At 35.6% G+C, this 23125-nt stretch overlaps 1 protein-coding gene across 1 annotated transcript; it reads left to right on the top strand.

The window, feature by feature from the left end:
* The first annotated feature begins 1079 nt into the window (after positions 1 to 1079).
* LOC124158164 (transmembrane protease serine 9-like) lies at positions 1080 to 21163 on the top strand. Its single transcript, XM_046533348.1, has 14 exons — positions 1080 to 1183; positions 2470 to 2588; positions 4384 to 4469; positions 4956 to 5097; positions 6343 to 6459; positions 7092 to 7244; positions 8230 to 8370; positions 13696 to 13816; positions 15695 to 15810; positions 16914 to 16999; positions 17701 to 17842; positions 18167 to 18280; positions 18801 to 18956; positions 20945 to 21163. The coding sequence occupies exons 1-14, from the start codon at positions 1135 to 1137 to the stop codon at positions 21089 to 21091; spliced, it is 1689 nt and encodes a 562-aa protein (XP_046389304.1). The 5' UTR covers positions 1080 to 1134; the 3' UTR covers positions 21092 to 21163.
* The last annotated feature ends 1962 nt before the right edge of the window (positions 21164 to 23125 follow it).

The raw sequence follows: 23125 nt of genomic DNA, 5'->3' as shown, positions 1-23125 counted from the left end.
TCAATTATTGTTTTAAGGGTAATCGACCTGCTAATATAAATTCAACATTAAGGTTATTTTGAAACTCAAATTAAATTCCACCCCTGGTACAACTAGTTATACACGAAGAACGTCTTCCTGACACTCTTTCTTACATGATAAATTCCGTGCTCAGACTTTTCCGAGAATGTTTTCCTATTCTGCTTCGAAACCCTCTTTCAGCTATCTTAATGCAAGTTAAATAAGCTTCATAATATAATAAAATGCATAAAATAAACTCCAATTACGTGTTTTATGAGGTGGATCACAAGATAAACAAATAAACACGACTATCGAGTTTGGATCCTCCAAACTCTCCTAATTCAAAACTCAGACGATTTATTCGTAGACAATACTCTCCGGTTTGTGGATGGGAGCATTTCCGATCAATTGGCGTATCCTCTGATTCTCCATTACACTTCTTTCAATGTTCAAACTTGGAGATTTTGCGAGGCATAAACCGTGCGGAATGCGACGATGAAGTATCTTTTGAGTTATTAACAATTTCAGAAAGCATATAGAAACGTTGTTCTTCGGAAAGTATTTCTTCTTTTGTCGCACTGCACCACACACAATTTCCTCGATACAATTTCCATTTTAATTATATTTCCAACCACGCATCCTCCCAGTCACGCTGGCTATCTATCTGCCCGAATCTGGACAAACAAAATCATATTCGGATGCAAAGTTTATCAAAACCACATTTTCAGACGTTTTTCACCAAGCATACAAGATTAGTTTCTGAAGTCGAAGTAGAATCTAAAAACGCTTATAAGAGCTCGCATAAAAATTTTATTCCCTTGCGGTATCATTACGACCATCTCAATCAAAACAGAGTATGTTTGAGCATGAGTTTCGGATAAACGTAGCAATGAACGGAAATGACACAGTTTTTTCTCGATAAGAAATAAACGAACGAGCATTGAGTAATAACGCTGTAAAAAACCGCGGGATCAAGCAATTATCCTCAATTTTATGTTTTCTTGGTATCATTTATCACGGCTTTTCTTAGCACACCCCCACCATGGGGAAATTTAATTCCTATGGGCTATATAAGCAGATTCCAGAAGTTCATATTCAGTCGAAGTCGAAGTCTTGCTTGAGGGAGTCATCACGATGCCTCGCATTTGGATTCTACTCATCGCTCTTCTAAATTTTTCTCAAGGTAAGACCTCAAAAGTTCAACCAGAGCTGAGCTGTATTTCAGACACAAGTTTTTTTAGATACGTTTTTTAATTCGTAATTTGTATTTGGCATCTCAAATACACGGCCTGAATGTATCTTGTATTTTGTACTTCAAAGATTTTAAATTTTTGCTATTTTCTCATTATAATATAAAAAATACATTTGTGAAATACTTTTGAAGTAGCTCTGATAGCACTCCTGTAATAACATCCTTCAGAGATTACTTCCTTTTCGGTAGAATCGCTTTCTTCATGTTGGCAACTATACATAATGTGTCAAGGAAGGTTATATTTTTTTAAGGTCTTTTAGTTTCCATTCAAATATATTATGCATTTTAAAAGATATTTAAAATAGTATTTTGTAGATTGTTTTCATAATATCCAAGTTAAAGGTATTTCGTATTTTGCATTTAAAATTCATTTGGAGCTATAATTTGTACTTCAATTATATTTGGAGCAGTATTTTATACTTAAAATACTCCTTGGTCTGTATTTTGCCCAGCCCAGAGTACAGCAATCGATACAAGTAGAAAGCCCATGTAATATCTTCTCGCCAAGTGAATGTGCATTCCCAGGAACAAATATTCAACATCGAATCAAGGACAACTCGCGTTCCGGACCATGCATGGGTATCTGTTAAGACATTTTATCAGCACGAGATGGCAGAGGTAGTGTTTTTTAAAACCGTTATTTCTACTGAATCGCCATATTGTATGAGACAAATGGTCATTTTACAAATTTCTTTGCATGCTATAAATGCTGCAACGGCAAAAAAGAAACGCGTCAATTTAAATCGGTCGTCGGCACATTGACCCGATAATTATAAGATCTGCACTCGGATTCCTAGCTTCGGTGCTCAATTTTTTATCATGGATATTCGCGTACATTTATTGCTCAACACAGGCTATGAATAGAAATCATTCTAACGCAGGTCCACCTCTATCTGAAAACTGCTCATGATACCTCTATCTGAAAAGGAACTAGAAAAAATAGAAGAACTGACGATTAGCATGTGAAATCTGGTGGTTCAGGAAAATTAGGACGAAATTCTTTTATCAAATTTGAAATTATCTTTTAATTACTCTTATAGTAAAGTGCTCCTCCTCGTACCGAAACACAAACCTTGCTTAAACTGAGCAAATTATCTCATTTTTCTACCTAGCCAGCAAGTCAATCTTAACATATCAATGAAAAGAGAAAAATACAACTTCATATCACTTAAAGGCCGTCATAATAAATCTTGCATTTACGAACGATTTTTTTTCAGGGATCCCTTACCGATCTAACAGCGCAGATTGGGTGGATCGTGGCCTTGATCCCATCAGCAACTCAGTTCTACGGATCGTCGGAGGTGATGTAGTCCACGGCAGGGAGTTCCCGGCGATGGTAATGGAAGATTTTACTGACTCCTTTTAGCAGAATTTAAGAGCTTTTTAATTTGAAATTAATAAATTCCTTGCTAATTGAAGATAATTGAACATAAAATTCTAAAAAATGCCAGAATTGTTAATGTGCGTCAAGATATAATTATTTGTAGGAGAATAATGAAAACACATAAAAGTAAAGAAAATAATATCTATAGTGAAATCGTACGCGGATATCGGTAAATGTACAAAGATATCTTGCTAAGCGAAGATGATTAAATAAACATAAAATTCTAAAAAATGCCAGAATTGTTAATGTGCGTCAAGATATAATTATTTGTAGGAGAATAATGAAAACACATAAAAGTAAAGAAAATAATATCTATAGTGAAATCGTACGCGGATATCGGTAAATGTACAAAGATGTCTTATTCTCCTGACTCAGAGCTATTTGATTGCTCTGCTGTGTGAGAATAATTCAATTTCATGGTTTTGATTGAATACGATCGTTAGAAAGGGTCTAACAGGTTAAGATGGTGAAAAGTGCCCCCCTACATATTGAGAAATAAAAAATATACACTTAAAGTGCATCCAAAATGATGTGTTTACCCAAAGTTTCAGGCCTCAACAATGAAAAATAACCCCCGAAAAAATTGAAACACGAATTTTAGTTTTTTAACCATATCTTTAGTTTTTATTTTTGTAAAATCGTTTTCTTGATTTTAAATTGTGTATACTATTATGGTCTACCATTATAATTTTTTTTCAAAACATTTGAATCGAAAACTAAACTTTTACATAAGTTTGAAAATTTCAAAATTAAATTAAAATTTTTAGGAAACAATAAACACGACGAAAAAAATATATGTTGTTGTCGATAAGTGTATATTTTTTATTTTTCAAAATATGGGGGGGCACTTTTCACCATCTTAACCTGCTAGACCCTTTATCCAGAATCGTACTATTCCAAAGATCATCTATAGACGATCTGGATGAAAACTTGAGCAATTAACTAAGTCTTCTCTCGCAATTCCAACCCATTCTGTTAATCATTGGATCATTGTTGTGGAGATGGAGAAACTTGAATGAATGTTGTGGAGAACACTTTATGTTACATTTCCTAACTGATATAACTTTTCCCGCACATGGCTTCTGGCACGCTAATTCTTTTACATCATTCCTAAAAATTCAGTGCTACTCGAGATTCTTATGTTCGGCCAGATAACTTTTGTCAGCATCAGATTTCATTCAATAGTTTGTCTTTAGAATAGCACCCTTTTCTAATAGGATGCCCTGATGCGTTGACAGACAATCAAAAATGGAATTCTCATTGCGATAAATTTTAATATTTTAACTATCTGTAGTAGTTTCAGCATGAATACATTAAACTGTGTGACTGACGTAAATCACTTTTCAAATTATTTTCTAGTTAAAGCTTGACAAACAAATTTCTACTCTAAATACTTCAAATGATATTTTAACTATGAGATCTCGATTATCTAATTTATATCTGAGTAGTAAATCTATCCCATAGACACCGAGGACAAATTTCTCTCGCATAAAGTGTAGGTATTATCTGATTCTCACATTTAAAAAAGACAGATGGTATGATTATGGCAAAAAAGAAATATACCTAGTATATTCCATTCGCGATATGGAAAGCAAATACGAGTACAATTGAGAACTCTTTATCAACTCTCTTTCTGGTAGTGTTTACACACAAAAAAACGTCGGAAAAGTCATCTAGATGGCGACTCATAGACATCATTAAAAACTAATGTAATGGTGGATAGAGTAACATGATTATTATTTTTCAGGTATCCATACGATACGGGGAATCTCATTACTGCGGAGGATCAATTCTAAACGATGAGTGGATTGTTACAGCAGCAAGCTGCGCCAGGTATGCATTACGAGCAGACAGTTTGGTGTTATTTTTTCATAAGTATTTTTTTACTTAGTAATTAGACCATTGTAACCCAATGTTTCTTCTAAGAAACATCAAAAATGTATACATTTTCAACTCTGTTCAGAAAAGATCTAATATATGTGTTCTTTTGTGTTGTACATTTTAATGGCGAAATACATATGTAGCTGCCACAGTAATTATGATCAAGTAAAAAATATTCATATTTTTAACATTAGGAGTCTTGAAATTATATATCTTCCAGATGCAGCTCTTGGTTAGTTAGGGTTAATTGGTGGTTTATCATGAAAGATTAAAAGGTCAGTGATGACGATACTTGGACCGCTCGTTATGCGATACAATAATGAGAAAAATTAGACCAACTATCTTCCCAAAATGAAAAACAGAAGACTTTTACGACTCGTAGCTGATTTCATCTATCCAGGTTCGGGGTCTTTATGAACTTCAACATTTATTTTACAGCATGGCAGCTGCGAAGTACCAAGTCGTGGTTGGATCAAATAAACTAAATGAAGGAGGAACTACACATCAAGTAACATTTTTGCGCGCCCACGAAAAATATGGAACAACTCCAAGCAAGTCGTATGACATCGCCGTGATGAAGGTAAGCAGAATTTTAGAGTGAATTTGAGACTTTGTGATGTAAAAAAATGGAAGTTCAAGATATTCTAAGCATTCAATGATTCAACTTTGATGCCTTTCATTAAAAAAATGAAAGATCTGAAACATATTTATCATCTTTGGTTTCTTTGATTCTGCAAATTGGATTTTGGTTTGCTAGTTCTGTCAAATTAGTAAGACAAACTAATAAACAAACAAGCAAAGATGGCAAGTAAATATTTTACGAAGCTCACTTCAAATAAATGACATGATGTATGACAAAGTCAGAGGAAAAGAAATCAGCGATAATTTGAGCAAGTATAATAGAAAAAGCTTATGCTTCAATATCATTGCATTTAATCTTAATGATCTCATTAAGACACTATCATTTTATGTTGGTTTGGAAGCCTTTGTTGTTTTGTATTGATTTTTCAACAGGAGCCAAGAGCGGCAGTGAATGCGTGTGTGCGATATTTTTTAGATTGTATATACTTAAGAACTGTAATATTTCTAAGCTTGCCGCGTGAACGGCGGCGAAATATACATGAATTACCCGGATAGGGTAATGGACTGCGTAGTGGCCCGGATCAGGGGCGCAGCTAGGAATTAAGGCTAGGGGGGGGGGTTTAGGAGCAACTTATACTTACGGGTGTGGGGGTATTGCATGCCCACTAGGGTAAGCAGGAGTTGCGGGGGCCCTCCTCCAGAAAATTTTAAGAATAATGGTTCAAAATGGCGAGTTTTACGGCTTTCTGAGGGATATTTGATAAATTCTAACACTATTCTATGAGTAATACTGATCCAAATAAGTAAAATGGATTAAACTTAAAAATTTCTCTGAGCTCTGTGGGGGGTTTTATCCCCTAAACCCGCTGCGCCACTGGCCCGGATAGCCAAAGGTCCGTGATTCGATTTCCGGTTCAGGGGAATTTTTTCTCATGCCAATGCATGCATGCTTAAGAACTATTGGGACTACCCCGCCGCCCTCAATGTGCTGCGTACGAAGGGAATCGGTGTGGTTTTAGTAAGTTGCAGACCAACCAACTCAATTTATATTTTTTATATAATGATAGATTAAAAACTAATGGTAGCCGGTGGCTTTATGAAGAATACATATTAGCCATGCAATAATATGTCCTAATCCTAGATGATGATTCGATGACTTTACTTAAGTGAATCATGGTAGAGTGTGCTGCGTAGTGAGACTCCAACCTCATTTCAATTGTTATTTCCCACCACTAATCCGCAGGTGAGCCCCAAAATTGAGATTGGAGACGGCGTGGGAGTCGTGAAGCTACCAGCTGATGGGGACACCCCACCGGCAGTGGGCACCACTGTAACTGTGATCGGATGGGGAGTTACGGCCGTAAGTATATTTCAAATTCTTCTATTAACAGCGTAAATCACCGAATCAAACCATCCACTATCAGCCATGATTGATTTGATTTTTTAATAGATTAATTAATTTTACCTTTCTTTGGGACCGGTGGTAGATAGATCGAATAAAAAGTAATCTGAGCAAAAATACAACATGCGCAAGCGGAAGCATTTAAAAAAATGTACTAAGATTGTCCATTGTTACACGTTACCCATCCAAATTATGGCATTCATATAGTAATAATGGCATCGACAGAAAGCTTAAGAAAAGCAGAGTACAACTGTTCAGATATGGTGGAAACGTTTGGTAAGATCTCAGGCTCTCCCAGCTTATTACAACAATAATGGCTGTTCGTGTTTGTCACCGGGTCACATTCTACATCTCTCTCTTGGCAGTAATTATTAATGGCAGAAACGAATAACAAGACCCGGCGAAAATTCGAACAATATTTCCCAACATGTTCCATATGTGGTCACCATTCAATCCTGCATGCGCTGAAGCAGAGAGCTCCGTAAGGGTCAAGCAAAAATGAAAGTCTGCAGGTGTCACGGCCAACTCACTTTGAAAATCGTTCTCGTATGCCCATTAACCATTCCATCTTGTTCCCCTTCCTTTGATAGGATCACGGCGAATTCTCCAATGACCTACTGAAGATAGAGGTGCCCATTGCGAACCACCAGACATGTAGCGACCTGTACTACATTATGACCGGCAGACCCGTCAGCGAAGATCAGCTCTGTGCCGGCGGAGAGGGAGGAAGAGACAGTTGCAATGTGAGTTCTCGATAACGGGATTGTGTTGTTTTCCAGCTCCAAGTGGAGGGTTACCATTCATGACTCTTCGCACCCTTCGTTCTTCCCTCACCCAAACGCTTTGTATCTGTATTTTACATGTTATATCTTATTTCCACATTGTAGCATAATTTCAGTAAACGGAATTTGGGTCAACCGTAACGACTCTGTAAAAGGAATTGCGAGTATAAATAATGGAGGAGATGTGAACATAGGAAAATAAGGCTTGGTGGACTGAAGCTAGATATATGTCTATCATGGACCGCCATACGTGCAGTAACCTTTTCCTAATTAGCTATTGTTACTGTATAACGACCAGCGGACCAGTCAACAAAGATGGCGAAAGATGTAAAATCAATGGCGAAGATGGCAAGAGGGCGAAAGATGTAAAATCAATAATTGCTTATGTATCATCAGAAACCCAAATGTTATTACGCCTAAAATAAACTCATATTCGCTAATATTCACTAGTTTGGAATTAAAAGAAATTATATATAGCCCATAGAAACAATTTGTCACTTGAATGATACTATTTAAAATAAGAATCATTAAATGCGTTGCGCTAGGTATTCCGGGGAGTTTTTTTATTACAATACTGTAATTTGGGGAACGAAATAATTTTACATGCGAAGTATTTAACTTTAATTGTCCACATATTTTCACTTCTTAATATGTTACGTGTTACCAACTTCCATTAATAGAAGCTGAGCGACTGCTTTTTTTGTTCGAATTCCAATCGAATAATCGAGGGTACGTAAAAGTAGGTTTATAATCCTTGTGAGATTAATTTTTCCCCACAAATACATAATTAGTATTCCAAAGTTTCCATTTAAGCATTACGAAAAAAATACAGATTTATTTTCATTAAAATTAATGTAAATTAATGGAATATTTCTACTTTCGGAAAAGCCCGCTGACTATGATGAAAATGCAATGCTCCACTAACTGATATGTACTTTCTTTTTAGGGTGATGCCGGTGGACCCCTGTTCCTTGGAGATGTGATGATTGGAATCGTATCCTGGGGACTTCCTTGTGCACACCCACGGTACCCAACTGTGTATACATTGGTTTCTCATTTCACTACGTGGATAAACACAACCATTAGCGTATAACTAGCACATTGAATATAGCACAAATGTAGATGATTTTTGAAGAATTTGAATTTGTATGCGAAAGAAAAATTAGATATTGTGCCCAACGAGTCATCATCAGTCGTCATCACTCATATCGATTTCACGCTTTCATCCACTCAGTTCTCTGATCCGCTAAAGTATTTTAAACTTCTTTTTCTCATCCTTCATCACCACACTTGCATAATATTACTCTATTACTCCTGGGGCCATTGAAAACCAAGTCTGTATTTACCCTCGACAACCAGCTGTCTACAATTCCCGCTGTACTCTGTCATTTTCAATTCTTCTCCCTTCTGCCTAAGATCTTCCCGTTCTTGTCATTCCACCTCAAACTTGGTCTCTCTGGTGGTCTCCTTCCTTGAAATTTTCCATTCCATGATCTTTTTACCATCCAGTCAATGACCCTGCCACCTTAGACTTTTGTTTTTGACCACTGATACCATGCCTGACCTGTTATATATCTATGACTATCTTATATCTCTGTTTTTTTTATTCGCCACTGGTTTCATTCTAGGGTTGGACCAAAAACTCTTCATAATACTTCATTTTTAAATGTAAATAGTTTCTTTTTTGACTTCTTTGTGATGAACCTAACCTCCGAGCCATATATCTATACTGGTTTTACCATCTTTATATAAATCCTTATCTAAGTATCTCTAGAGAGAAGTTTACTTTAAAAAACTCATCTATACTTCAGTATGTCATATCAGTAGCAATTATCCTCCTTAATATTTCAGTTCCCTCTCTATTGCCTTGTGTTAAGGCTACTCACAGACACCATATCAATATATTTTATCCGAGATCCACTTTTGGCATTCCTGCCATCCACCAGCAAACGATTACCGTTGAAATTCGTAACAGAATTCATAGTACCCTCAATAGTTCTTACCAGTATTTAACACAATCAATCCATCATAAAACTGGAGTAAACGAAGATGAATTGATGAAATGTGAACAAGAAGCTCTTTTGGTGCAGTTACATCCAAACTATGATTATCATAAGACCACAGTCTCCTGGTCTTTCCAAAGACCCATGGTCTTTCAGATAGAACTTTCACCCATGCGAGGTATGGGGCTCTGTAACGATCCTAACCAACTTCATACTCCGCAAAATCTGTCCATCTATGTCGTTCCAGAACATTTTTCGTCCTATCCTTTGAATCTTCCATTTCTTACCCTTTCCTCAATAAATAGCAACCATATAGTCTGCTTAAACAATACATTTTAAAGTCAATCATCCTATAATACATCCCATTTGCATAAAATAATTTCCAACGCCATGTTCATATTTGAAATAACAACTTCTATTTCCATCTTCACGCCTGTCGGTTATCTAGCATCTAAGCTTTTATGTACCGAATTCTGTTATTCCCTCCTATCACTTGCATGTTAAGCGTAACTCGTTCACGCTCCACCTTTTTTATGCTAGAATAAGACCATTGCTCAAGTAAAATTAATTATTGATTAATAATACTCCAATTCACCCTCTATTGGGGGGTGGTCTAAAAAAATATATAATGAGTTCTACAGAAAATGTATGTGAATCAAATGTTGAAAATTAATAAAAAAATGTTGTTGAATTATTTTTATTTCTCCAAATTATAGATTAAGCTTGGAACTATAAGTATGTAAATTACAAAAATCAAAAGGCCTAAGACCTCACTATAACAAGGCAATAATTAATTCGCAATTACAAAATAATATATTCAAATATTCCTGCCTTAATTTGGCTTATTATTATCTCTGTACATTAAATTAATGTTTTCGGGTACCGAGGTAACTAAGGTGCATTGACCCTGGAAAAAAGGGGGTGTAATTTAATTTGACTGGGAAAAAATTATGAACTTGAGATTTTTGTACCCCTTGCATAAGTACATTGCTTACGGAGTACGACGGAATATCTTGTTGTTCTTATGGCTCAATTATATCACCTCCAATTATATCTTTCCAAAGAATGGAAAGCATTCGAGTAAGATTTAAGAGTTAAGGCAGATTAAAGGTTATGCTTGATTACTGTGAGAGAATGTATGAATTCATCATTTAAATACATGTGAATTGACTGAGGCGATGGCCTAGATGTAAAAAAATTTGAGGAGAAATAGGATGTGGATTACAGTTCAGATAACATTTTCATCGCCCAGTCTTCAATTTAAAAGACAATGCATACGTATAAGGACTTAAATAGGCATTTCCTGGATATGGTGAATATCTGTTAAGTATCTATTTAGTCTTTCCGGAGCATTCGTGCCGAAAACTTTGGTATCTGGTAGACTATGTGACATCTATCACCATGCATTTCTTATGAGAGAAAAAGCAACTATTTAACGATGCAGATATAAAATTCCTACTGTCACATTCATAATTGGAGAGTTCTTTCACTAAAACATACTACCCCTTCTTTACCACAAATTCCGAGTTGAAGTCAACAAATGAACATTTCATGAGGGCATAAAAAATTCTGATTGAGAAACGCATCGTTCACTAAATGACGGGTAATCAAGATGATCCACTGTCGGAGGTGATATAATTGAACCATATTAATAACAAAGATCTTTCATCGCACTCACTAAACAATGGAATTATGCAAATATCAAAGGGTTTAAAAAATTCTCAAGCTAATAATTTTTTCCCGGTCGAATAAAATTATAACCCTTTTTCCAGCGTTAAAGTACCTGAGTTACGTCGGTAGCCGAAAACATTCATTCGATAATTTCGCGTTAATCATGGCAAAGGAGTAATAGAAAAGGGAGCGCATTCTAATATACCGTATCGTATCGAATGATTAAGATACTATAATTTCCCCACCATCAACCATACTTTGTGTTTTTTTAATAGCTCTATTGCGGTAATTTATCGATACCGTTTATTTTTAAATTATTGAAAGAACGCATAGTTTCCAAATACCATTTTATAGTCTCTTCTTTGAATTTTCAACTGATATCTAGCCATCGCCATCTCAATCTTTTCTACAATCTTCTTTAAACATTTATTGATATCTGCAATGGCAAATAAATCATTGGAAAATAGCAATAAGCTAATGTTTTCTGCAGGAATGCATTTCTAGGATGAAAACAAAAAAATCACGGGAAGCAAAGGAAACCCCTTGTCTAATCAATTTCCTTATACTAGCATCTTTAGATGGGCCCTGATTTCATTGATAATAAGTTTTTAAATAAAACTGTGGATTATCTCATTGTAGTACTCAATAGCACGTAGAAATATTTCATTGTACCTCTTCGTTTTAAGTGAAAAATTAGCAGTAATTCAAGTACCTTAGGAAGCAAGCGACCAAGCAGGCTTCATTCTTTCATTGCTGAGGCAAAGTAAAAAAGACAACTATTACTTACACCACAACTGGAGATGAATGAGCAATCATAACGGAAATCATATGAACTGTTAATGGCGTGATGAATATTTATCAGATGGAAGATACATATCATAAAAGAATTTATAATGACTTGCATATTATGATAAACCAAATGCCTCTTTATCTGATTCAGGCATGAGACAATTAACCAGCCCATCACTTTCAAAACATGTATACAAAATCTAGCCATCATTCACGCTTTAAGTTTTTGAAAAAAAAAAGGATTAAAATCATGAAATGAGGTGAACGTGGGCAATGTTCAGGGTGACGCCTTTGACTCACACATGAAAAAAGGAATCGTGTAACAGCTCGCCTGAGAAAACAAAGATGATCTGACTGAAAAAACAGATGAAACTGAAGTTGGCGTTGACTCCTAAAGATTCAAAACAGTCCCACATCGCAGAATGCGAGATTATCGTTATTCATTCAAGAGAGGCTAACACTGATAAAATAACTAGGTCCCCCTGTAAGTAATCCCTGGTGCTAACTGGAAAAATTATGATGTACCGGAAAGGTGGCGGCGCGAATAGGATGCCAGTATTATTTGTTCTATAATAATACGATGAATTTTCTTGCCAAAAGAGAACATTTCGTGAAAATAATGCTATTGTATGTTTCTTAATGTAGCTACTACAAAGACTTCGCGTATTCATTTCACCTTTTTCCTGATGCATTTACCTCTGCAGTTGCTGGATGAAAGTGGAATTTAATCCCAAATGTGCATTTAGCTTTTGTCGGATGTCGATAACTTATGTATTTTGAGATTTATTTGCCAATTTGACTAACTATCAGCACCTTAAATATAATATTTATACTTCGGAATTTAAGGCATTTTGCTGCAATCAAAAATAGCCCGCTAACCTTCCAAAGTAACTGTGGAGGGTACAAAGGAAAATTTAAGGGAAATGACAGCCATTTTGGGGGTTATGGCACATAGAAACACTCTTGTTAGTGATTTAAATGTCCGAGGAGATGGTTATGAGCAGCTGTGTTGAGTGACTCCCAAAGAAAAAAAGACTAGGCATTGACCAAGTCCTCGTAGAATACACACTATTTCCGAACCGCGCGAAGTTGCGACTCGATAAGATGCATTAAATTCACTATGCAATAGCAATATTCTTCGCAAGCATTATTTTCCCACACTTTATCAACTCATATCTGTTAAGTATATTTTTTAAAAATATTACTGGGCGGAAAAAAACATTTTTGGAATACGCAACTTGGCTTCTTAATGTTATGACTTATGGGCACTTCCGCTTAACTTTTTTGATGAAAAATATAAAGTGAATTAAATTATTGTAAACCACTTAGGCTTTAATCCATTTCCAAGACAAATCACGTCTGTCTTGGTTGAATAGTTGTGTATGCCCACCTCCTATTGTTGTAAGTTGAATTGTTTTGATACCCTATTAAGATGGTCGAAGTATAATTGTGTACATGAAGTGATATCACATTTATAAATTACTTGCAAGAGAAAACAAAAAGTATCAGGGGCGGGGAAGCTGTAGGTTTAGGCAAATTTGCCAATTAACAGACCACTATTTGTGAAAAAGGTGTGTATGTGACTCGCAAAATTGCACATACGGCTATTTAGTAGAGCGTAAGACATGAAAGTGTTCATAGTATAAATTTTTTGCATGACAACAGCCGCGAGTTATGTATGCACAACCCGTGAATCAGAGGCTGCGAGGACCAGAGGAGATATGATGAACCGTCAAAGAGCCTTCACAAATCTCGCCTTGAAGATATCTTAACGTATCACACGACATTTGGGGATTAGTCATTGATATGAGTCAGTGGAATCGAATGGTGCAACGCCAAAGTTTAACAGTGGACTAAAAAAAATGAAATGCACTCATAAACCTGCAAAGATAATTGAACTTAAGGGATAACACACGGGGATGATAAAACAAGCCAAGAAGCGCTTTTAGAATTCTGCGGACTCAAATCACAGGCACATAGCTGTTTCCACGGTTTCTAAAATGATTCGAGTGTTATTGACCACAGCATTGATTTTGCTATTGGCATTTGGATCCAATGGAATCGAAACAGGTTGGTAATCAAAATTTACTAATGCATTTTTAACTTAGAAATGCTCCTGAAAGATTCCGAATAATGGCATACACAGGGCAGAGAAAAATTGTGTCTCGAAATTTTAACCCTGGATAGCTGATTCTTGTAGGAACCAAAATTATTAACGATGATTCGGTCGAAAAGGCACCATTTTTTAACTACAGAAACTTAGAGAGAAGCGCTCCGATTGGCTGCAAATTTTCCCTGTTGCCGGATGTTCTGGATAACTCACGACTTTGCCTATCAGAGATCGCGATATATCCGAGGCATATGGTAATTGGGCAAACTCGCGGCCAATCGGAGCCCTTGGCTCAAAGTTTCTTTGGTTTATAAATGGTACTTTGTCGACCTAACCATCGTCAGTAATTTTGGTTGCTACTGGCATCAGCTATCCAGGGTTAACATTTTGTGACTCAATTTTTCTCCACCACGTATATATTTCGCCACTCGTCTTAGGAGCTACACCAATAAATAAAATTCAATTTATGAAAAAATAGTCAAGTTTCACTTCAAACTACTATAGTTGGAAATGCTTGGTGATTTTCTATAAAAAGTTTTAAATTTAACGACCCAGCTTCAAAATCTATACAAATAATTATGGATTCAATTAATTTAAAATGTTATAAACAAGGTATTCTTAAGATCTCCAACCTGTTAACTTAAATCTCCCGATTGCCGTACTTATATGAAGAACCCAAGAATAGCAACGATAATTAACCCTTTTCACGAATTTAAATGATAGTTTACGCATGACGGTGTTGATCGAGGAAAATTAGTAAGTAAAGACTCGGTCTTGGTAGAGTTATCATTGAGTGACTGAATCAATCACAAGAGTTTGAATAATAGCGAACCAAATGAGAACGATGCGTAAGGTCGAACGGAAGCGGCGAGCCGCGGGGCGAGAATCGTTGACGTCATAAACTTATCTGCGAGAGGATGTCGATTTTTGACCGCGAATGGCTCGAGAAAATTGCAGCATATCGCGATACGGAAAAATAGGGTCTCTATATCTTTTATAACCTCTATCGTTCATCACTATCGAAAATACGAAAAGTCTATATTTAAAATATAAATTATCCTACTTATAAACTACTCCTATCCTACATTACTCCTATCCTCTATATTATTTCTACTGTATAGATACCTTTTTCTCAACTTATACGCAATCAAACTCTACAAATGAGGTACCAAAATGCACAGAATTTATCAGAGAACATGCGACGGCATACCTTACTTCCTAAATATTGCTATTGTTTCCTAAAATTGGTTTTTGAATAATAAAAAAAACAAAAAAAACGGTAAATATTCCTGACGTTAACGGCGCGCAAACTGATACCTTTGTTCATTTGCAACAATATCTCGCATTCTTTAAATAACTTTCATCAAAATGCGGCTGATTCCACATTCAAGTCTCCTGTTGATACGTAAGTATGAGTCATCATGTTCGTTTAACAGAGGATAGTGTAATTACTTCCCATGTTGTGTTTAAAGAGGTCCTCTGACCTCAATTTGTACATGAACATTCCAATTAAATTTGTACATAAGACCCTGCTTTTTTTCTACATTTTAAAATTAGAAACGCCTCCTAGAAATTCCTCTGTGGACCTGCATTGAAAAGAGCGGGGGAAGCCCGCTGGGAGCGGGCGCAGCACGCTCGTCCTATCCTACTTTCATAAACGGTGAATGAATATACTAAACGTGATAATCTTGCGTAAGGACTACAGCGACACTTCACAGATTTTCCAAAGTTTACAGTGACTAACTTGATAAAAAAAAAGTGAAGCAGTGGCCTAGAAAACAACCGAACCTGCGATTAATCGTACGGGTACCCATTTTACAAAAAATATTTTCTTGCAGATCATCCGGGCGCCCGACCACAACCAACCTTCTTCAAGAAGGCTCTAAAAACAAAAATCCCCACGCCCTACATTGAAGGAGGGGAGTTGGTAACTGGAAGAGAGTTCCCTTGGATGGTGAGTAATACTATTCTAACAAATGAGCATATACAATTTTGGGATGGACAAAACCGTTCTACTACTCTAACTACATTTTCAAGCTTGAGAGGTAGAATTAAATATGTATGAAACGTGTTTGGTTTAATTTTCAGAGAATATTACCTTAGGTGCATAGCACAATTGGTGCACATTTCTATTTTTATATAGTTGGCGTGCATCTAGTTCGGTATATATTTGTAAAATCTTAAATTTCAGCTTTACAACGGAGCAGTTCCGATTAGATCCTACATAGGACGTATTTCTATGTCCACTTTAGCGAATGAAGAGATGTCACGTGCCACGTTCAGCACGTTTGAAAATCACTCAGCTGGCCAAAAACTGTGGTCACAGGTGTAATATTTGGATATTCGATAAGGTGGCAAAAGTATAAAGGGCAATATAAAAACCCGCTAGTGACCTACCATGCACAAATAATCATCCATAAAAAAATGTGTTCAAGGAAATTAGGGAAAACAAAATTTAAAAAACTTCTGCGACGTTAGACGGTATTAAGAAAATGAATATTTGGAATGGAAATAAACATCTTAAAAATTCAGAAATGGACCTGATCAATTGTAAGGTGTTAAGAAAATAGAAAGGACACTATCGCAAGTTTGTCGCAGATGGGCGAAGGGTGAATATAGGAAGTAGCACCTCGTTACAGAATTTGAACCACTAAAGTAAAAGGAGAGAAAAAAAATGCTGTGCTGTAATTGTTTTCGATTAGAACTAAATATTCTCTCATAAGTTTCCTAGGGCTTACCCATGGTCATTGTCAATAACAATGTGACAAGTAACAAGACTAGTAACAATGTGACAAGTTTGAAGTAATCTTACTGAAATACTGGGTCATCGAATGGAGAAAGATTATACTTTTCAATAACGCAATATTTTCTGTCGCACAATATGTCGCTTTTTTGTACAGCTATATCAAATCTTTGTTAAGCGGAATTTCGCCCAAAATTTTTGAAGTGGATACACCTATAAGTTAGAATCGTTAAAGAATGGTGGTTCAAAAGATTTTCTGAAATGATATTAGGCGATTTGTACTACTTGAGCTTCATTCATACTTACTTTCACAGGCATCAGTGCGCCTTTCAGGATACCACTTCTGTGACGCTGTGATTATTAAGCCAGATACTATCTTGGGAGTAGCAAGCTGCATGTAGTAAGTATAAGATTATACCACACCATTTGAACAGAAATAATAAATGCAAGAGGGACTTAAGTCCCAGTTGGCAACATAAATGATTCCGTTGCCCTTCCGTTATTTGTATCGCATCCTTTGCGATGAACGCTACCAACGAATACCCGCTACTTCAAAAAGATTGACTCATCTACGTATAATACGCGGTTGAAACTCCGAAAAAATATACCAATATGATGCTTAAAATGCCATACCGATGCACAAAATTTCGATTACTTCTTGCACCCAGTCCTTATGATAGTAGTAACGTATCAGCTGCCCACCAATTGTTACAAAACTATTTTATACTCGCCGCTCAAAAAGAATTATTAATCATCTAGTTGAGAGTTGTCAGAAATCAATAATTTTCTGAATAATAAATGTACCATGTATACCTTGCTTACTTAACTTCTTCTTCACCAAAATAATTTAAGTTTTAAAATTTTCTCAATTCCAAGATCAACAAGCCAATTATAGGTATTTATTCACGACAATTTAACCCTAATTATTACCATTTGTATCAAGATGTTGAAGCTTATTCCTTATTTCGCTTACAAGTTCCAATACATAACCTCGGATACCCCACATCCCTCAATCAAAACCGCTGCTACCAGCTTTAATCTTCCTCGTGATGACATCATTTCCTCAACTTTCTAATCTTTCTTGTAAAAATTCGTTTGTAGCTACAACTGGGATCTGTACACAGTTAAAGTGGGAACAAATAGCTTGGACACAGGTGGCACGGTCCATACTATCTCAGAGGTTACCATGCATGAGGCCTACAATGTGTCCAACTCCTGGATCAACGACATTATGCTATTGAAGGTAATATATAGCTTACTTACCGATACACATTTCCGACAGAAATTGAAACTTTAATAAATCAATTATTACAAAGTTGTTAGAACATTTACTATCTAAAATGGTATTCTTTTAAGTTATCAAAGCTTAATGAGAAGCTACAAAAACAGCATTTAATTAATAAATAAATGAAACTCTCAGCAATAATCGAAAAAATGTGAAATTTGGCAAAATAGATATTTCATCACATCACCATAAGAATTTAAAATGATTTCAAATTTAATACATATTAGCTTAGCTGGTGCCAATGAATTCAATGCTCTGAGATGATGTAATTTATTTTAATAGGTATCACCCCAAATTGAGATAAGCGATATAGTGTCGGCGGCAGTGCTGCCAAACAAAGGGCAAGTGACACCGGTTGGCACCCCTGGTGTGATTGCTGGATGGGGAGCACTTAAGGTGACTGCTACTACATTAATTTAAATTTCGAGCCTACAAAATTCAGACTTGAAACAGATTAAAATTATAAAAACCCTGCTTGTGATAAGAAATAAGTAAATAATTAATTGAAGGAAGTTGTCATACCCGGCGACCACAATATTCTGTTACCAAAGTTCAACGTCCTGGTTCATACTAGGGAATTGGAAAAGCTCATATATTTCTTGGAGACCATAATTAAGGCCCCTAAAACTGTACAAGAATGAACGCATTTCGAAGAAATGTATACTTTTAAAAACCTGAAACCCTCTCACATTTGCCACTGAGAGATCTCGTTTCACGGCATTCAACACATTTCTTTAGTATTTAAAAGTATATTGTTAATAAAAATGCATAGAAATACCGATTAATTCTTGCACAGACAATCTAGAGCAATAAAAATATTTACTATCAACATCAATCGGGCAAATTTTATATATACATAAGGAATCGACTTTGAGCCTCCAGGCTCTTACATGAAACTAGGATTTTTCATTTTCAGTATTATGACCTTCCTGCAAATGACCTTCATAAAATATCCGTGGAAGTTTACGATCACAAAAAATGCGAAGAGGCTTATGCACCTATACCGAAGAAAGTCATACACTCAACCCAAATATGTGCCGCCAGTAAAGAGGACAGGAAAGGACCGACTAACGTGAGTATCTACTATTTTATCTAGATTAATATGAGGATTTAAGAAAAAAAAAATCGTGGATTAAGGAATTAATTAAATCTCATTATGAGGACATGAGTACAATTTTCTTTCGAAAATATATTCATATACGTTAAGCGTACCAATGTGATCCCCACAGTAGGCTGCCTTAGAATGAAAAACAATTTTCAACTTAATCGGATAACATGGGACATTGCCTCAATGTTTCAAAAATATTTTCAACACCCAAACACACTTATTATACTCCAATTTCACTTACGGAAAATCGATTTTCGATCCGAAGCTAAAGCGGAATTAAAAAAAGAATAAGAGAAAATTTGTGAAGTATGGCGGATATTTACTGAAATCATCATTTAATGAACCATAAAAAACGAGGAACCCATACCCACAGTTGATAACAAAATGTCTTCTCTGTGTCGATAGGTAGGTTAGCATTCGCTCCAAATAGAGCAAACATAAATTCAAAGACCATCCCTAAAGGAAAGAATGGAAAATGTCGTGATGGAATAGTTGTTCCAAATTTTTATTCTATTCCGTCAATAGGCTATGATCAGTAGTCATTTACAAAACTCAAATTGAGCTGTGGTATATGCAACCCTAAGGTTTAGCTCGTTTGGTATTATTGCGAGAGTGAAAAAATACTGAGATGCTGTCAGGTATTAGAAATTTTTCTGACAAGCCTTTTAAGCAGTATTTATTCGATCTACGTTACTACCTTACGATATCAAGCTGATCGTACTACATCAAGCTGATCAAGTGGAAACATTCAATTTAGTGGTTTCTAGCAATTCAGCATGGCATGCGAACGTACACTGCCTCATCAAATTACTCACCTGAGTCTTTTCTGTGCCTTAACCTCCTCCAAATCACATATCTATAATTATTGTATCTGCATTTTATTTTCTAAAGTTTAAATTCGCTGTTGCGAATCTGTCATTTAAAAAAAAAGAGGGAAAAATTAATAAAAAGAAAAAATCATGAAATTCAAAATGAAAAAAATAAGCATTAAAAAATAAATAGCAACAAATTTTTTATTTTGTTATGCATTGAAATATTCAAAAATCCTGTTTACTATTTAGTTTTTAAGCTTCGTTGTCACGCAAACAACACTCCAGCCGCCAACAGAACATATGCACTAGTCAATCATGTACTTTTGTCATGTCTGGTTGAGGTGAGATTGACTCACCAGTACATTTTCAATGTTCGCGCCTTCGGACATGTCATTAAGTGAAGAAATACCGAAATCAACGACAATTCACAATGTGCTCCCTTTAAAATTGTAACTTTAATAGCTACTGAGTCATATTTCTGTTAATTAACGTAGTTTGTATCAGGTTAATTCATTTCCTCACTTCAGTAATGTATTAATGCGAACTTCAATGATGCCTTATAACAAAAATTGTGCGAAAAAATCTCGAGGTAAGTTGATTACAGCTGTGAGGGCCAATGCATCACTATTCAGGCGGAAAAAATATAAAAGCATTTTTATTTCAACTAATGCCCTGATTTTTTTAACGACTCAAAAAGTATAGACCGTTTTATTCTGATATAATTATTTGTTAGGATTTCTATTTCATAAATAGAACTGTGTCATTTTATCATCAGAACATTCTTATCTACTTGAAAAAAATATTTCTTGCAAATTTATCAACAACGTAAATGATATTGACATTATGCAAACTAGTATTAATTCCAATGCAATGCCAATGTGTGCTAGGAAACCTATGTATCGTGCGTTTTCATGTCCTAGTTGCCTAAATCTTATCATGGAAATCTTTGACGCCACAGAAAAGTTGAGGACACCTTTCCAGCGACCGTAAAATAGATTATATTTTATTTGGTAAAAACAGTCTCTCAACTTTCAAGCCTCAAAGTATCTGACCACGTGGAGGATATTTAAAAGGGAGAATGCATTCTAAGAAGCTAAATGTGAAATTAAGGGATGCTATTAATTTTTTACAATATTTCAGGGTGATGCTGGCGCTCCACTCATGGTGGATGGAGTAGTCGTTGCCCTTGCATCATGGGAGAGGCACGCCAACTCACTGGGTTATCCGGCAGTGTTCACGGAACTCTCGCACTATATCGACTGGATAAATGACCATATGAATGGATGATAAAGATAGAATTACGGCTTGAAATACTTGAATAAAATTTGCAAAACTACTATCAGTAGATGTTAAAATTTATGAATGATTTACTTCATCATATTACCCCCCTTAAGATCCATAATGATGGTAACAAATGACAGTAGCCTATAATGAAAAATAATTGCTGAAAAATTCAAATCCACTTACATAGCCAAAGATCACACTGAACGGAAATACAGAATATTCCTGTGGAATATCCTCGTAAAAAATTGGAGATTGGGTAGGATGTAAAGGGATTTTGTCAACTGAAATAATTCAAATAAAAATACATTTTATGGAGGGATAACGAAGGAGTCAAGAATTATAAAGAAGACAAAATGTTATATACCAAGTGCACAGAAAAGTAAAAAAAAACAAGAAAAGAATGACTCTGGAATATTGACCTCATAGTGTCGTTTTTTTTATGCCCTTGGGACATCTGGAACGATTGAGCTGAGGCTCTGAGGTTTATAGTCACGGCATTGAGGAAATTTATAGGCTCCAAAACATAAAAATTAAATGCTTTCCGTCTATTTGAGGCTTGATCACTCACAAATAATAATTACGAGTAATTGAATCAATTTGGTATGCATACAGCTCACAGGAGAGAAAAAGGGTTATTTATAACGTAACTAGCGTTAATATTTTACCAAGGATGTTTAAAACGATATTAAGTACTTGGAATCACGTTTTGTCCTCCTAACGCCTAACAAGCACTCAAACAACGATTTCAATGTTCACGAAATAAGGGAACCCATAATCATTATCGGATGCGGTACGTGAGTAAATTTAAGCACCGTATATTAAACGCTTACACAAAAAAATAGCGATCAAAGACTCAGGGGCCTCCAGGACTTCACTTTGGGTCTTTATTTGACGAATTATAGATAAAAGAATTGAGAAATATTAAGTCATGCGAATACAAAGTCACGTATTAGATCACGTATTGGATCAAGTCGAAGTCTCAATGGAAATGAGGGATATATTTCGACGTCTTAAAATAAAGGACAGAATTGTGATCACTTAAAGAGGAAAAAAACTTTTCTATTTAACTATATTGAGCATCTAATTTCTCTCTAGTTAAAAATATTTTATCAACGTTTATTTTTTTAAACATAGCGAATGGAGAGAAGATTTCTCACCATTTAATACACCCACTCTTCTTCACACACCGAATCAATATTCACGATTAATTGTTTTTCGTTAGGTTTGGTAAAATCTGTCCTCGAAAATAATGTTGATAACAGAATGAAAGGACTGCGGAATCACTTGTGGTGCTAAGTGACATTAAGACTTAAGTCCCTCATGCATTTATTTTTTGTGGTGTAACTTTATACTTACAACATGCAGCTCGCAACTCCCAGGATCCATTCTGGATTAAGAATGTTAGCGTCGCAGAAGTGGTATCCTGAAACGCGAAGTGATGCCTGTAAGTGAATGAATAATTTTCATGTAGATTATTCCAAAAAATATTTTGATCTATTGGTCAAGTTAGCGCCGAGATAAGGTTAAATTTGATGGTATTACATTAGAATTATATTTAATTAGGAAAGTGACAACATATAATTTGATTATATAAATCAACAAGTGTACATAAATTAGAAAGTATTCTTTTTGGACCAAGGTTTATTGGACTTTTTTCTTGTTTTGTTGGGTGCTACCACCTCTCAAAGTATTTGAATACTTTTTTCGAACACCTAGTAAAGTCTGCGTACCCTATTGGCTGATTTATATTCTTCAAAAGCTGCGGTGTAACTTTGACCTTATTACAGAATTTCTCATTGCGGTGCTCACCATCCAAGGGAATTCTCTTTCGGTCACCAACTCTCGATATAGGGTGTAAGAATATTTTCCTTCCCGGCAGTTTTAATGCGGATTGGCAGTGGTAAGGCGTCAATTCCCTCTGTAATGAAAGGACGTTTTTGAATTAATTTCCGATAGCGCACTTGTACTTTGCAACCTTAAGCAACCCCCTTCCTCTAGTTCCTTGATTTGTTGATGAATATTTTTGGGGAGTGCTCT

The sequence above is a fragment of the Ischnura elegans genome, chromosome 4, assembly GCF_921293095.1.
Source record: "Ischnura elegans chromosome 4, ioIscEleg1.1, whole genome shotgun sequence".
Lineage (NCBI taxonomy): Eukaryota > Metazoa > Arthropoda > Insecta > Odonata > Coenagrionidae > Ischnura > Ischnura elegans.
This window is presented reverse-complemented; position numbering and strand designations above follow the sequence as displayed.